We start from the raw sequence: 17,605 nt of genomic DNA, 5'->3' as shown, positions 1-17,605 counted from the left end.
CAAAGTGCTGAGCTAGCAACAAAGTTGACGGTTTCAGCCCGGTCACCAATGGCTGCACAGAAAAAAAACCAATCACATGTGGTTCTTGTTCTAGCTTTTTGAGATATGTTTTTTTAAATATCAGTTTGACTGCCGTGCGATGAACATTACTCTCATGTGGCAGGGCAGTTGGGACAGTGTTAGAAAAAAATGGAATTTTAAGAAATTTAAAGTTGGCTCTGTGCCATCCGCTGTCTGTGGGCTGCAATCTAACATGAACGTCTTCTTGGTTCTTTCGGTAAAGTCACGTAGAAGGAAATAATAAAATAATAAAAAATACAACATATTAAAATAATTCTCACGACGTTTCGGCCACAACGCAATTATTATGTTTTATTTTTTATTAGTTTATTATTTCCCTTCTACGTGGCTTTACCGAAAGAACCAAGAAGATGAATCCCTGCAGTCACGAAAGCTTTAAATCGAAATCTAACATGAACGGTTGCACTCCTCTGCGAGAGATACGAATGGATACTTCATCTCGTGACATGATATCGATAGCACAATGGGGATAAAAATGGAGGTGGTGGGGGTGGGGGAGTTAAACAAAAGTTGGGAATGGCTGCGTTATGCATTGCTGAATGTTAACCCCAACTCTGTGACGATGCTTGAGCCAGGCACAGCTGGGACCCCACGATTTTCCAACTTTTATAGCTACAGCTCCTGTTTCATCCTCTAGAATGTAAACACCTCATGCTCAGGGTGTAACGATTCACACAAGACCAGGAGAAGTTTATGAACTGCCACGATCAACGTCACGATTAGATTAATATTAGTATTTGTTATTACACTTTGGTGAATGTAAGCGGCCTCTATTGGTGACAGGGGAGCATGTAAACTCTTTACATGCAACATATATGTATTGAAAACCATCGCTTCTTACACACATTTCATCAACCTGTATTCTGGGGCTCTCTAGAGCTCCCTCTATCGGAGGCCTTCCGCCAGCAGTGGAGTGAGCAAGCAAATTGCAGGGCTGCACCTTGACCTCTTTCCTGAGCTATAGAATCGATGTTAATCGATGCATGAATGCATCGTTGCACTTAGACTTTGTGCAGTCTTGGAGCTATAGCAATGCACTGCCATGAACTTCCTTGTGAAAGACCCAACGCAGAAGATGCCTGAGTTTGATCTTCCACGAAGCTCATGGTCCAGCCTAAATCGTATCCGCACAAACCATGGCAGAATGCGGATACCTGATGCATAAATGGAAAATTTTAAACTATCCAGTGTGCGACTGTGGCCATCCAGAATGGACCATACAACGTATAACGACGCAATGCCCAATCCACAAATATGAAGGCGACATCACAGTGATACACTCCGCTACTTCTGACGTGCTTATCGACTGGCTTGACCACCTGAATGTGACATTGTAGATTGTTGTTCTGCATCTACATCAGCCGTGTGAGAAAAGAAGACTCAATGCTGGTTCGCCTGCAAGGAAACAACAAGTGCTAGCGTATCGGTGTGATGTATCTGACCTTGTTCACTCATTTCTCTACCCCCCCCCCACTCCCTCCCCCCCATGAAGAAGCCAGTGATAGTAGAATTGTGGCAACTCCCAGGGGAGAGACACCGCACCAGAGAAAACGTGATGACGCGTGCCCTGCATTGACAGCCTTCAAAAACCGACGATCAATCAGAGAAAATATTTTGCTACGGCTCTTTGATCAAGGTCTTCCTGCTCTTGCCATGTTGGTCACGGGGGGGGGGGGGGCGGTGTTCGATTGTACTTAACCACGCTGGTGAGTGTCGGTTGAAAAGGGGGGGGGGGCACTCAGGATGGGTTCAGATTTTGCTCGCCTCGGTTGGGAATCGAACTCAGGTCACCAGGTTTCGAGGGATGTTCGCTAACCAATGTGTCATCGCTAAACCCAAAATAATATAATTACCTGTATTAGGGAACTAATATATATTTACAATATGATTCTAACTGGGAAGACATTTCACACACATATACTATATCAAACTGTTGGATAATGTTCAATTCCCGGCCACGGCTAACATCAGTGGTGATGTTTGGACCACTCCTGCCTGCCCTCTTTGCTTTACTAAGCCGCAATGAGGCCTTCATCCAGCAGTGGATGGATAAAGGGTTGTTTATTAATATTGTGTGTACACATGCATATCCATTCCTACCAAGATCAAGTCACACTGACATTTTAAAGGCGTGAATGTGACCTGTCAATTTCATCTTAATTGCTTGGAATAATCCCAATCATTCAATTAGCTGCAAAGGCCACAAACAGATATGGAGGCTAAAAATTGTTGGCAGCTTTGGTGTGGAGTACAGATTAAGGGTCAAGTATATTTTAAGAAAGGCACACATACTGCTGCTCAACACAAAGACAAAGGCCCCCGTATAGCCTTAACAGACTGTTGGGACAAGTGCTGGTAGCGAACACCTATGAAGGTCGGCCCGGCACACCAGGGGGTGGGTGGCCAGTACCACGCGCGGCCGCCTTTGTCTCCCCAGTGGCGATCTTTGAACATCGAACTAGGTACTAATTTGAGGCTAAGTCGACCTAGGGGATGCCCAGCACAGATTCAGAAAATCGTCACTGGTGTTGGCCGAGAGCGGGAATCAAACTCAGGCAGTTAAATTCGTAGGGCGGTGCGCTAACCGTTGCACTACCGCTCCCCACACATGCACAAACATATAACTTCCACACACGTGCAAATACAGTGCATACATCAAGATATATATATCATTTAAATGTATGATACTCGTATACGTGTTTTACAATTATTTAGGTTATATTAATATAGAAATAATTCACTTACACTTTAGCTAGTGATAAACGTCCTTAGGTAATGTAAATAAAGGATTGGTCTATGAGCCATGATTATCAACCATCATGATAACCCACAGCTGGATGAAGGCCTCCCCACGTCATTGCCATCTACCGTGATCATGCAATGCCGCAATCCAACTCGCTGCCGCGCATGAGCTGATCCCATCGCTCCATCTCCGTGGTTTTTTAATTCTCAGGTGCGTTACCTATCGCTGCCTCCCCATTGCCAGTCTCATCAATCGACCGTCACCCTTTTAGCAATGTGCCCTCCCCAAGACACTTGCTTTTCTTTAAAGTCAATACGATGTCTCTCATTCGTGTTTGTTCACAGACAACACGTGTTCCTGTCTGACGTGGAGAAGCATAATTCCATCATTCCCGTCTTGCATCTCTCCGCGCTTCTTTGTGCATTTTTCAGTCTTTGTTACATTTCCTTTGGCAGTGTCCGTGTTTCAGACCCATATGTCATAAACGGGCCATACGTACGGATCGAAAACTTTCCTCCTTGAGCACATTGGGATGTTGCTTTTCATGATCAACATTCTAAAAGCGCTCGAATCAGTTTTTTGCTCAACTCTTCAATAATTGCTCAAGACACAACTACTCCCATGTTTAATATTTATTCCTCCAACAATTATTTTATTTTGATCACCAAACTTGTTTTACACGAGTGCTCACTCGCTTGTATTTATATGCAGCCCAACGTTGCAGCCCTCTTTGTTAAGTTCTGCAAATTATTTTCGAAGTTAATTTCCATTTGGTTGCATAAAAAAGATGTTGTCGTCAGCAAATCAGATAAAATTCCTCTATTTACGCTTTTTCCCCCAATTTTTCTCCAATTCATTATTTTTTTCAGAAAATGTATATTACATCTATGTTCATCTTGCCGTGAACACCTCTCGGCGAGAGTGTATCTCCTTGTCTGACTCCTCTTTGCAATGTATTGCTTTAAACGTCTCTATAGCAAAACTAAACTGTGTTTTATTTGACCAGGTAAGGCCCACTGAGCTATATTGCTCATTTTCAGAAGTGGCTTGGCCAGAAATGATAGCTCAACGAAGTGACTTAGCACGTGTAAATGTATAGCAACCAAATACTCGAAATCGCGTGTTTCTAAACGTGGAGGGAAAACCCGGAGGACCCGGAGAAAAATCCAAGCCACCACGGGGAGAACATGCAAACTCGAAATATAAAGGCTTCAGGGTCAGGGAACAAATCCTGTATACCAGGTGAGGCAGTTACCATCTCGCCAATCAATGCATGTGATTCAGGTAAGAAAGAAGTATGCACTGCCCTTGACTGTACAAAAACATGGAAGGCTTCTGCTGCATACCGAATAAACGTGGACATTATTCTCAAAGAAGTATGGTAAAAAATTACAATAGCTATATATTCTTTATTCTACACACAAATGTGAAATTCCTCAAGTATGGAATGATGCCTCATCTATTCTTCTATTCGAAAGGAGAGACAACATTGACTGAAATTATACACTATGTAACATATTTTTTGTTCCTGGGTTATTTTTTAAGTGCTTATGCCTAAAAAGTATAGAAAATGGCTATTATTCCCCACGAACTTTGCTCTTGTGATCAGGACTTTATGTGAACGAAATACACAGATGCACACGTTTTCTCAGTGAAAATAGGTCAATTTCAAAATATCAATGCCCTGGTCTCAAAAGCAAAGTTTGTGTGAAATAATAGCAACTTTCTGTACTTTTGAAGCATAAGCAATTAGGAAATAACATTTACTACCCAGGAACAAACATTTCTTTGTTACACAGTTAATTATCACAGATCCATTAGCTTAGATCACACGCATATACTGTACATCGTTGACAAAGAGCAACAAGAATTGAATAACAAACAATTTCGACAACATTCGCACACTGGAGTTGAAAAAAAAACTTCCTTTGCCCACAAACAATAAAGTGCTATCAATCAGATTATTAAAAATACAACTCAAAATCAATTATCATTATTCCTAGCTATCGTAGACTATGAAAGGGAAAACGACTTGTATAACGTATGCAGTCATCCAAGCTCTCAAAAACCACGGACTTTTATATATTCCCAAAAATTCTCGTCCCTAGAATAAAAAAAACATTTAGAAAGATCAACTATTGGAAGGTGGAAATTCAAAATAGGGGGTTGTGATTAAATTTAGCATCCAGACAATGCACCCCAATCTGTGAGCTTTGCATTCAAGTGAAGATATCCTGCCATTAGGAGCGAGACCAAATTACGAATGCAGAAAAACTATAGAAAACAAAACTTGCCAAAAATAAGAATATTAAATAGAAATACTTACAATTCCCACCAACAGCCGCGGGCATGTTTTATCAGCGCCTCTCCGGGAACGAGACGAAGATCCAGTTGACAGCACTTTCACACATAGGCAGTTAAAAATGTATATTATAATGGTTTTATTGTGTAGTGATTTGAGAGATATTACATCAGCAATCGTGCTGAATCAATGTTATTTTCTCGAACTGCTCTGCGGCAATGTCTCGTGGTGAAATGAGTTAAAGTTCCTCCGCTGAGCGTCTCTGGTATGTGGCGTCTAAACTGCCCAACAACTCCGCCACCAAATTAGGGCAATCGCAACAGCTGAGCAAACTTGCTGGCCATACGACGGCAGTGTTTAGATTTCTAGTTTTCATCTTCCCAAGGAAGAGAACAACACATGTCCAGGCCAATGGCCAGACAGCAGAGAAGACAGACAGAAGAATAGCCAGCTGGACAGACATCCGAGTCAGATAGATGGAACAACATATTTACAATTAGCCAACAATCCAACTTGTCAAACAGTCAGCCAGACAAACGGGCGCAGTGCAGTCATATGCTAAAATAACCACCGAAGACAGTTTCCTAGGCTCCCTCTGCTATGGACATGGCAAATGTGTTAACGTTGCTGGAGGATACACTGTCTGCAATACAATAGCTTTAGAATGTATACAGAGTAGAGGAGTGTCACGGCGGTTAGCATACCGCGGCGCTCTGAATTCAGCAATCTCACTACGATTTCTGGGCATGGCTGACATCAGCGGTAAGTGATATCTGAACTGACCCTGGAAGCACCTCTTCATGAACTCGTACTGACTAGAGTGGTGAAGCATGGTCAAATGATCCCCTCGTGACCCACACAGCATGTGGAGGCCTTCATCCACCAATGGATTGACAAATGGTTCTAAATTGTTTTTGTTTAATTCGTTCATGTAAAATAGACCGATAATCATTATGGCACATTGGTCATATCAACCTGCTAATCATCATTAACCAAGAGATATACTTTGCCATATTCAGGTCTCCCCAAGCCACTGTGATTCCTGCGGAGTTGTCGGGCACTTTAGACGCCACATACCGGAGATGCTCAGCGAAAAACTTTAACTCATTTCACCACGAGACATTGCCTCAGAGCAGTTCGAGAAAATAGCATTGATTGAGCACGATTGCTGATGTAATATCTTTCAAATCACTACGCAATAAATCCACTATAATATATGTTTTCAACTGCACAGTCACACGAATGTGAGGAATCACAACAGCCCCATATAGCTTCTGCGCACGAGCTGATGTCATAGCTCTAAACATCTTCCTGCGCATGTTGGCTCCCTTGGCTGTAACGTTCTCATTATTATCGACCATCAGCCGTCTTCCCTTCGTGTAACGCGTCCTCCCCAAGCCCACTGACTTTGCTTAATCGATGTGATGTTTCGAAATTGCGAATGTTCTCGAATATATTGTATGGTCGTATTCATTACACACAAAGCGTTTGCCACAAATGAACCACAATATCTTGCCGATCTCGTCGAGTGGCATAAACCATCACGCAAACGTCGGTCATCCGCACAGCGGCTTTTGACTGGCCATCGGACAAAGACGGTCATCGCATCGTGCGGCGCTTTCAGATGCACTTCTGCGGCCGTCTGGAATGCTCTTCCTTCCGATATTCGGAAGCCACTGGAGCTATGCACTTTTACATCGTCTAGATTGAAAACTCATTTCTTTATAACTGCTTTAAGTGTTAAGTTTGTTGTCCTTACCCTGCACCTCCGATTAGCACAATTAGCTATGCACGGTACGAAATAAGTTCAACATACATCCATGGGCATTGCTAGCACCCAATTAAAACATCACCCATGACAAAATGCTGTAGCGAAACGTAAACCTGACGGGTAGGTTCGGTTGCAGCATAAGTTGAAGCTCCAGCCCCAGTGAACATGGAACGTTGGGCCAACGTTGACCCAACGTTACTGGGAGGCTTCTGCCTGACCTTCTCGCCCACACTGGCTGGCGTGTGCCTTGAGACACGTTCACTGTAGAAGATGCAATACAAAACTGACTGGCTATTGATGCGTGTGATAACGTCTTCGGATTGCAGTGTACAAATATGATAAATACGAAGAAACTTGTTCTGATCTATTTGCCGGTGAATACATAAAATATATACTGAGCACAGGTATGTCACATGATACAGCACACAAACGGATGCTGTTGTTTCAGTTTCATTTTTTTGGTATAGCCCTGTGAGCCATTCGGCTCTTCAATCGAGTGCAACCGCAATAAACAAAAAACAAAAACATGAACAAGAAAACATCTTAAAGTGACTATGTGACGATGTAAAAACAGAAAATCCAAGAAAAGACAGCAAAATATTGCAGAAAAAGCACCGTACACCAACGCTGTGTGCAAGAATCCCAGTGGGATGCAAGTCAAACAACAACAACCACAGGACAACTTAGATTAAGGCCATCAGTCTAACTCCATACTACAACAAACAAACATGGCCAAACCAGAAAACTTTTCGAAATCACCAAAATAAAGCCATCAAAGTAATGTGGTGTAATGGGTAGCGCATTGGACTTGCAGTCTCCCGGCATGCCAATTGAAACAATGGACACGTTTCATAATTCCACCCCCCCCCCACCTCTGTCCACCCAAGAAGTACTGTACATCTTCTTGGTTCTTTCGGTAAAGTCACGTAGAAGGGAAGTAATAAAATAATAAAAATAAAACATAATAAAATAATTCTCACGACGCTCTTCGCCCCTCCATCCCAGTAGCATAAATAGTCGCTCCAAGCCTGGAGCGTGCCATTCAGACTCTGTCTACTTGACGGACCTGTTCTCCACCTGAGGACGGCTGCTTGCGTTGTGGCCGAAACGTCGTGAGAATTATTTTATTATGTTTTATTTTTATTATTTTATTACTTCCCTTCTACGTGACTTTACCGAAAGAACCACGAAGATGAATCCCTGCAGTCACGAAAGCTTTAAATCGAAAAGTACTGTACAATTGGTGACACCACAAATAGTAGGTCAGCAGGCTCCATGTGGCGGGGTAAAGTATGGGTATTCCCACATCTTCCAACACATCTCGTCAAAGTGAGTGGGCCAAATACCCTTTTAGAGCTCCCTCTTAGTCGAGGCCCTTCCATCAGCAGTGGCTTGAGAAAGTAATTGCAGGGATGCACCTTTGTCTTTAACAGCAACACACTGATGGCATGGGCAGTAACACTCGACTGACATGACTCTTAAACACAGTGCTATGCAGCAATTGCAAATTAAATACCATTTTACAAAGCCATTTGATATCATAGTCATGTAAGCAATGATCAGTTCTTTAAAAAAAGTCTTCGTATGCTTCCCTCAGCACAGTCAATATTAATTATCACCACTAAACAAGCACTGTACTGTGCCTGCGTTACCTTGTCACTATCTATTTACTATCGAATGAAGATTATTAGTAATCGATGGAAAGGATGGGCTGTGGGGTGAAGTGATGGACGTTAAATTTAGAACTTGAAGCTTATTTCATTACGCAACAATTGAAATTGCATGCAAGTCAAGTTACTTTAATATTGTAACCAGATCCACAAAATATATATCTGCGAACATCTGGAAAACTCGCCACTGCCTTCCAAGCAGGTGACAGCTCTTTATGACAGATCAGCGATCAATCTATCGTCAAGAGAATCACGTGGCAGAATGTCAATCAACTACTCCTGTTTTAAAGACAAATGCCTACCCGCTGAGCCATCCTGCCACAGTTGTCCGAGTAAAAATAAGCACCCAATATGAGCGCGTTCTTCATTTCAAAGAACCACGGCTCAAAAGAAGCATTCAGAATCATTACTTCCACACATAAATAGGATAGAACATAACCTTCAGCACCATTAGTCAGATCCAGAAAAAATACTAAACCACTGCCCTGTATTAAAATTCTCCATTATCTGTAATAACATCACTTCCTTTGTATCCTCGGGAATTCTTCAATGAATATTAGGGATTATTTTCTGAAAGGCTCTGCCTTGAGTTACTTGGCCAATTCCCCTCGTTTAATGTGGATGCGTGGGCAGACATCAGAGTGCCTCAAAATAACCCAGCAGATAATGCTTTGGGTGGTGGAGCTATCCGTTTTATATAACAAAGGACATCTTCTGCAATTCTCGAACATCTGCGACATCTGGAACATCCTCCTCCTTTACTTGAACGACGATGATTTGTTTCCTAGCCTATGTGAATGGTATTGCTATGCAGCATAGAATTCCTGAAAAAATATATACGATGTTGTCTCTGTCATCCGTTACGTTTTCATCTTGCTCTCTAAGGGCTACTGTTTGTTATTTTTAGCAATCAATAACCTTTTTTGCTACTTCCATGCCGCCATTACCTGGTATGACAGTGCCAATCATTTTTGTCTTGTGTTCCTCAGTGTATGTTGGCATTCTCTTCTAATGGTTTTGGTTGAGTTTCCTATATTCTATTTTACACGCTTTCTTTTAACTCATTCTGTCTGTTGTTGTTGTCATTGTTGTATCCTCAAATCTTGTAACTCAATTTTAACCCACTTCCCAATGTGGTATCGATTGCAAACTTGGTATACTTATGTCATACAGATGACAATACCATATTCTATCATAAAAAAAATGTTAACATTATTTTTTGTATGTTATGTTTCGGCTTGGGTCTAATTGTCCACGGTCAACTAACGTTGACTGTAATTGGCCACGGCCCCTTACGTTATGGCAAGCTTCGGGCCACTTCCTGGAGTCGTGGAGTTCTGCCATTACTCGTACATCTCACAAAAGCGTGTTTAAAAAAAAGGTCTTACAAATATTACTTATTTTGGTTGGCATTATCATCCCTTTTTATATCTCGTTTTCTTCAACATACTGTACTTTATGCTGTGTTTAATATCGCTTGCTCTCATTTTATTTATTAGGTGGCCCTCACTTTCAGTGATTATTACAATTTTGGTGATTTTATTTAAAAAGTGGTAACCTCCATTTCCTCATTTTTGCTCTCTTTGGATTGTAATCTTATACCAAAGAATCAGTCGAAATGATCAGACATTTTGTAATTTCTATGTAGTTTATTGACATAATAGCTGTTACAAAGTAATCTCTGTGACCAGCTGCAGTTTTTGGGGGGTGGCCTGCATGACCGTGGTGCATTCCTCCATCAGGTATCTGTACAAACCTCTTCTGACCATCGTGGTGAAGTATGGTCAAAGACCTTTTCATCACTGTTTTGCACTTAAATAACTGTCTCCTACTCCCCAGCAACTATGGTTCTACCATCCACAGCATTGGATGGGGAGGTGAAGAAACCTGGGGGGGGGCTTCATGATTTGAATACTTGCTACATCAAATAAACGGACTGCAGCAAATCAAACCTTGTGGAATTGGAGACAGAAATTGAGAGCAACAAACGAAGATATAGTTGTAATCCTCACTCCCCTTTATAAATTGCAGCTGTTAGCACACCACGCTATGAACCCTGTGACCTGAGTTTGATTCCTGACCACAGCTAATATTCGTGCTCCCTTCTATCATCACGTGCCTCTTTGGGTATTTGCCCCCCCCCCACACATGCACATGATACTCTGCTCGAGTGTCCTCAGTCTCCTACGATTGAGGCAATTGAACACCAAAGCACTCTGTTATTAAGCCCCACATTGTCAGATATGTCTCAGACAATTCAACACAGGACGCGAAGCATAGTTACACTTCAACATCGCCAAAGACAGAACAATGTTAATTTGGAGCTTTCGTGACTGCAGGAATTACTCTTTGGTTCTTTCGGTAAAGTCACGTATAAAGAGAAAATAATAACTGTTATGTTATCCGACTCTCTGTTGTATTACATTACATTTCTAAGTATACTAGATTTGTGTTTCTATTTCATTTATACCTGATGATGATTGCTTGTGTTGCAATCGAAACGTCGTATGCTAGTATTGAATTTATTATTTTCTCTTTATACGTGACTTTACCGAAAGAACCAAAAATAACAGAACAATGTTAGCTACAGGCAAAACACAAGACATACACCGACATACCCAGAATAAAAAGGACCTACGTGTACGAGCAGATAACTCTGAAAGGTCCATACAGGTCGCTTTGTGAACCCATTTGCTCGACTGCCACAAGGCCACTTCATAGTCAAACAGCATATGGGAGTTTCACAAATCTCTGCATGATCCACCAACACTTGTACAGGTGTGCACCCTCGAATCTTGCTCAAAGGAGTCAATGACGTGTGATGAAGTGGGAAAAATATGCTTCAAAATAATATAATAAATGCATCGGATTCAACATGTGCCAGATCAAAATCCATAACAGTTGCATCTGCAATGGTAGTGTATTCCCTCGTCCGAACTCTGTAATATTGCCTGAAATCTTAACAATGACATAACACTGTTCACCAATTGTACATTTCAATATTTACTGTATTACCATGAAAGGTATATTATTTTGCACTGTGCTAAACATGACACATCCCTATACCGTATAATACATATAAGTGCAACAGCAAAACATTACTGGAACATTCGTTTTCTATTCTTGCTGACTATTGCAGTGTCCCCTTTAACATGTAATAAAATAGTTCAGCATCATCACAGTCGCGTCCGTGGTAGGAAACAATTACAGCCCCTTGTCAATCCACTGTTGGAATAAGGCCTCCGAATGGTCATAGCGGCTGATTGACCATCATTCACCACGATGTTCAATGTGGATTGGTGAAGTGGTGCCCTGGCCAGTGCTGTTTCAGATATCATTATTCATTGTAGCCGTGGCCGGGTGTCGAACTCACGGGACTTGAGTCTATAATGCCATAGGAATTACTAAACGCGTGCACAGAGCGCCTATGATTGGCATAGGCAAAGTAAAGCGCTAGGTAGAGTTAAGGTAAACAAAAGTATGAAAGAGGAAAAACTTTAATTAACCGTATTCTTGCAATTCCCATTAGCTAACTGTTACAGTGTAAACATCAGTACTGCGTGCACATGTGTACACTGCAAAGAGTGATTTCCACACCTTCTGCTGGGAAACATATACAAATTACCTACATTTCGTAAACTTATAACGACTCCAGTAAAGTGAACGTCCAGAAGAAATATGAGAGGGGGAACCAGTGATTTAGCGCTCCCTACAATCCCTGCAACCAGCCTTAAGAAAAAGCACACACACACATTTACAACTACTGCCACTACGATTTCCCCAGACAGCTTGTATCCTGACGCTTTAAATAAGCAACCACTTATCCAGACCTCGGGTTATCATCTCGACCACTGATAAATTAAACACGGTAGTTAATGATGCCAGAGAGGAAGACGCTTGAGTTCACCAACAGAATAATAAAATGTTTAACACATCATGCAACAACCATCCCAACAAAACCATCAAAGCAAATCAATTCACCTTGGGTGTGATGTCAGCTGTGTTTCTCGCCAACTCTCTCCCTCTATCAAATCACTGAAACCCCCCCCCCCCCCCCCCCCACGTAATTAACACACTTCAATGAGCCAATGTTGGGACAAACGAATTGGACCAACGTTGCCCAGCCCCAAATCTCACGCTAATATATCATCTGGACCCCCCCACCCCACCCACCCCAATCTCTCTCACCTCACCTTTAAGTGGAGTGGCAGGCAGCTCCTGATAAATCTGCGTGGTATTCCGTGCGGGGAGAGACGCTTTGCGGATTTTGTCCGCTCCACGGCAGAACCGCACGGCAGAGTTGCTGCGGCAAATGCTGCGCAACGCCGGACGCAGGCAGCCACTGCCAGGCTCACTCACTCATTCACTCACTCCCTGCCTCGCTCGCTAGCTCCGTGTCCTCTCTATCCCACACCCCCTCCCGCACAGCGGGGCTGGTTGGCTCACTCTCTCACTCTCTTGACCCCTATCTCTCTCTCTCTCACTCCCTCCCCGAGCTCCCGTGTGTGTAGAGGCTTGCTATATTGACGACGAGCAGTGCTGTGTCCGTGCTGTTAAGACTCTGGCACGGAGCAGGTGAAGGGTTAACCCTCCCCGTTCACCAATCCCTTCCCCTCGCCGCCTCCTCTCTTCCAAAAGCCCCTCCAACCCCCCTCCTCCTCCGCCTCCTCCGCACCCCCCGTCATCCACTCGTGCCCCTGCCGCCAACACCACCAGACCAGTCCCGATGTCCACCACGTGTGCCACCCTCCAGCAGCCCACCCTCCTGACTCGGCCGCGAATTAAACACGCGAGCTTTTACGCAGATGCCGTTTCCGAGTGGACACGGACGCATTAACACACTCGTAGGTTTGCATGCACACACAGACCCACACAGACACTAGCGCACGCACCCACGCTACATTTCACATTTGTCTGGCTCAAAAATAGCCACCGTAGATGCGAGTTTTTTGACCTTTGGGGTTTCATTAGCATGGCGCAGCTGTGCTGTTGCCAAACTCAAATTTCCATGGCACCTGTGTGCAAGGTGAGTCATTGTTGTATTATTGGGACTGGATATCATTGTTATTTTCTCCTGGAACTTCTGAGGAGCCATTGCTGCCTTCTGCTTAGATGAACTGTATTCAATCATAAGCATTCTCGGTCCAACTTGACTGCATCGAAATTGGCAAAGTGTTTGGTGTTACTGCGTTGGCAGTGGTAAACAAGCACAACTAAAAAAAATACTCAACCACATTCCTCTATCGCTTTGACCTCTCTATGTGCTGTCGCCTATTTACTTTTTTTAATTTTTAGGGCCACATCGTCATTGGGGAATGCGTTGCTTTTTTTGGTACTTGATTGATACGTGGGTACCTTTATTTCTATCGCTATTAAGCCAATAGAAAAAAAACTACTAACCCCGCTTCTGATAAGTGTTACGTATTTATATGTGTGCAGTATAAGTGCATTATTATATTTCGCATTTACTTTTGCTTTGCTGATATGTTTTTTTTCGGAATTGTTTTACTGGTTAATGTATTTTTGATTTTCACAATATTTCTATTTTATTTTATCAGTACAGTAATGTAAATGCTGCAATGACATCCTGTCCGGTCTCCCATAAAAAAACACACACATACGTGATTTTATTATGGGACCTCCTTTGCCAGTATCAAAACAAAAGAATAGGTTTTCCCCTTTCTGGCAATAAAGCAGGTGCTAAGATGTTAAAACACCAAACTGAAACCTTTTGCAAGGAATCATGTCTGCATTAACCACATATACTTGTGGTGAAAATACTGACAAAAACATTCTCTGACAGTATATGCAGTATATGTATACTGCTCTGACAGTATATGCATTTACACCATTGGAACCTCATTTGCCAGTAAAAAATATGATAATTGTTTTTTTACCCTTCTATCTGGCAACAAAACTGACACCTTTTTTTACAAGGAGTCATGTTTTTTTTTTGCATTATGACTGCAAGTATTGTGGTCTATGTAAACATGACTCCTTGTAAAAAAGGTTTCAGTTTTGTTGCCAGATGGAAGGGTAAAAAAACAATTATCAGTATATGCATTGTGAAAGCATGTTTTTTTTTGTATTTTCACCACAAGTATATGTAATTAATGCAGACATAATTCCTTGCAAAAGGTTTCAGTTTGGTGTTTTACCATCTTAACACCTGTTTTATTGCCAGAAAGGGGAACACCTATTCTTACATACGTGATTGTTTATTAATAGCCTCTAATTGTTTTATTGTGGTGGTTTTAATAAATAAAAATGAATTCATAAATAATCCATCCATTCTTTAAATGGGCCTGAATCCTCCCCACTATTCAGGTCTTCTTCTTTAACCGGTGAGTCCCTGTAATGGACACAAATTCTGAATTTGAATGGCTCGGACTGTAGGATTCAGGACCGGTGGTGGGTGGAAATGGCTCGTCGTGCTTTTATAATGAGACATTTCTGCCCATTTATGTTTCAACAATAACAGCTGATGGAGGGGATAAAGAAACACAATTAAATGACAGGGAAATAAAACAACCTTTCATTCGTGCCGTATCACACAGAGGAGGTACCATAATTGCCATCAATGAACGAAGAGTTTACATATTTTGTTGACGCTGGTATTAACAGTATTATTATTAATTGTTTATGCTAGTTATATTACAAGCTTTTGATTAGAAGGTTATCTATATATATGCACAATTTACATGTGAAACTTATAAAATTAGATTCATATACACAGGTTGTATACATTTAGTATGGGAGTGTGGCGTCACAATAGTGAGCACACTACGCGATCAGCCTTACCACCGAAGTTGTATTCCCGGTCACGGCTAGCATCGGGGGCAAGTGAAAAACGAACCGGTCGTGGACACCACCCTCCAACATGGTCCAGTATGGTCTTACAACCCCTATGACCAACGTTGCACGGGGAGGCCCTCTTCCAGCAATGGATTGACAAAGGCTACAGCTACTTCTTCTTCATAGAGTATGCTGTGATTAATAACATAAGGAAATTGAAACTTCTTCTATGTGTAAAAAATTAAATTAAAATTAATAAAAATAAAATAATAAAAATCACGACGTTTCGGAGGCAACACAAGTCTCCGTCATCAGGCGGGACCGTCACAGCCCGATTTGCTTTATAGCTGTGACGGTCCCACCTGATGACGGAGACTTGTGTTGCCTCCGAAACGTCGTGAATTTTATTATTTTATTTTTATTAATTTTAATTTCATTTTTTACCTTCGTGACTTTACCGAAAAAATGAATCCTTGCAGTCACGAAAGCTTCAGATCTAGAATGCTTGTATGTGCCCTGCTATTACTCGATGTTATTATTCTCCTCTTGATAATTGGTTCTTTACCCTTCTATCTGGCAACAAAACTGACACCTTTTTGCAAGGAGTCATGTTTGCATAGACCGCAATACCTGCAGTCATAATACAAACAAAAGAACATAACTCTGATAATGTGCACTGTCCTTGAAGTTGATTGGTCCACACCCGAGACAGCTTTCCTTCGAGCCTAGTCTCATATGGGTTGGACCAGATGACGCCAAAAGGCGCACAACTCAAGGACAATGCACCATCAGAGTATGAGAGCTCGGGGCAAGCATCTACACTATGGGGACCTCATTTGCCAGTAAAAATATGATAATTGGTTCTTTACCCTTCTATCTGGCAACAAAACTGACACCTTTTTGCAAGGAGTCATGTTTGCATAGACCGCAATACCTGCAGTCATAATACAAACAAAAGAACATAACTCTGATAATGTGCACTGTCCTTGAAGTTGATTGGTCCACACCCGAGACAGCTTTCCTTCGAGCCTAGTCTCATATGGGTTGGACCAGATGACGCCAAAAGGCGCACAACTCAAGGACAATGCACCATCAGAGTATGAGAGCTCGGGGCAAGCATCTACACTATGGGGACCTCATTTGCCAGTAAAAATATGATAATTGGTTCTTTACCCTTCTATCTGGCAACAAAACTGACACCTTTTTGCAAGGAGTCATGTTTGCATAGACCGCAATACCTGCAGTCATAATACAAACAAAAGAACATAACTCTGATAATGTTCTTTTGTTTGTATTATGACTGCAGGTATTGCGGTCTATGCAAACATGACTCCTTGCAAAAAGGTGTCAGTTTTGTTGCCAGATAGAAGGGTAAAGAACCAATTATCATATTTTTACTGGCAAATGAGGTCCCCATAGTGTAGATGCTTGCCCCGAGCTCTCATACTCTGATGGTGCATTGTCCTTGAGTTGTGCGCCTTTTGGCGTCATCTGGTCCAACCCATATGAGACTAGGCTCGAAGGAAAGCTGTCTCGGGTGTGGACCAATCAACTTCAAGGACAGTGCACATTATCAGAGTTATGTTCTTTTGTTTGTATTATGACTGCAGGTATTGCGGTCTATGCAAACATGACTCCTTGCAAAAAGGTGTCAGTTTTGTTGCCAGATAGAAGGGTAAAGAACCAATTATCATATTTTTACTGGCAAATGAGGTCCCCATAGTGTAGATGCTTGCCCCGAGCTCTCATACTCTGATGGTGCATTGTCCTTGAGTTGTGCGCCTTTTGGCGTCATCTGGTCCAACCCATATGAGACTAGGCTCGAAGGAAAGCTGTCTCGGGTGTGGACCAATCAACTTCAAGGACAGTGCACATTATCAGAGTTATGTTCTTTTGTTTGTATTATGACTGCAGGTATTGCGGTCTATGCAAACATGACTCCTTGCAAAAAGGTGTCAGTTTTGTTGCCAGATAGAAGGGTAAAGAACCAATTATCATATTTTTACTGGCAAATGAGGTCCCCATAGTATTCTCCTCTTGTTTCTGCTTTTTTTTTACAAAATCCACAAGTGAGGGAAAACTCATCCTACTATATTGTCATGTCAGAGCTTATCCACGGATAATCCACCTGTCAATGCAGAACATTATTTCTAGTATCCGCCAATGAGTTGCCTGAACACGGTTTTACAGAAGCGCTACATTCATCCAGATTATATCCACACGATAGCGTGGATTATAAGAAG

General features: G+C 42.1%; 1 protein-coding gene across 6 annotated transcripts in view; it reads right to left on the bottom strand.

Moving 5' to 3' along the window:
* The window catches only part of LOC133357811 (uncharacterized), a 112,453-nt gene extending 99,347 nt beyond the window's left edge, over positions 1-13,106 (bottom strand). For 5 of the 6 annotated variants that reach the window (XM_061575951.1, XM_061575959.1, XM_061575994.1 and 2 more), the window contains exon 1: positions 5,151-5,333. In XM_061575951.1, the coding sequence (XP_061431935.1) occupies positions 5,151-5,175 (25 nt within the window). In that variant the 5' untranslated portion in view covers positions 5,176-5,333. Of the gene's footprint in view, positions 1-5,150; positions 5,334-12,760 lie in introns of those variants that run through there. The other variant, XM_061575973.1, reaches the window with a different exon arrangement.
* Positions 13,107-17,605: the final 4,499 nt, after the last annotated feature.

The sequence above is a fragment of the Lethenteron reissneri genome, chromosome 7 (genome assembly GCF_015708825.2).
Source record: "Lethenteron reissneri isolate LAM-NWPU_2019-01 chromosome 7, ASM1570882v1, whole genome shotgun sequence".
Lineage (NCBI taxonomy): Eukaryota > Metazoa > Chordata > Hyperoartia > Petromyzontiformes > Petromyzontidae > Lethenteron > Lethenteron reissneri.
The sequence above is the reverse complement of the archived record's forward strand: the minus strand, read 5'-3'. Positions and strand labels throughout refer to the sequence as shown.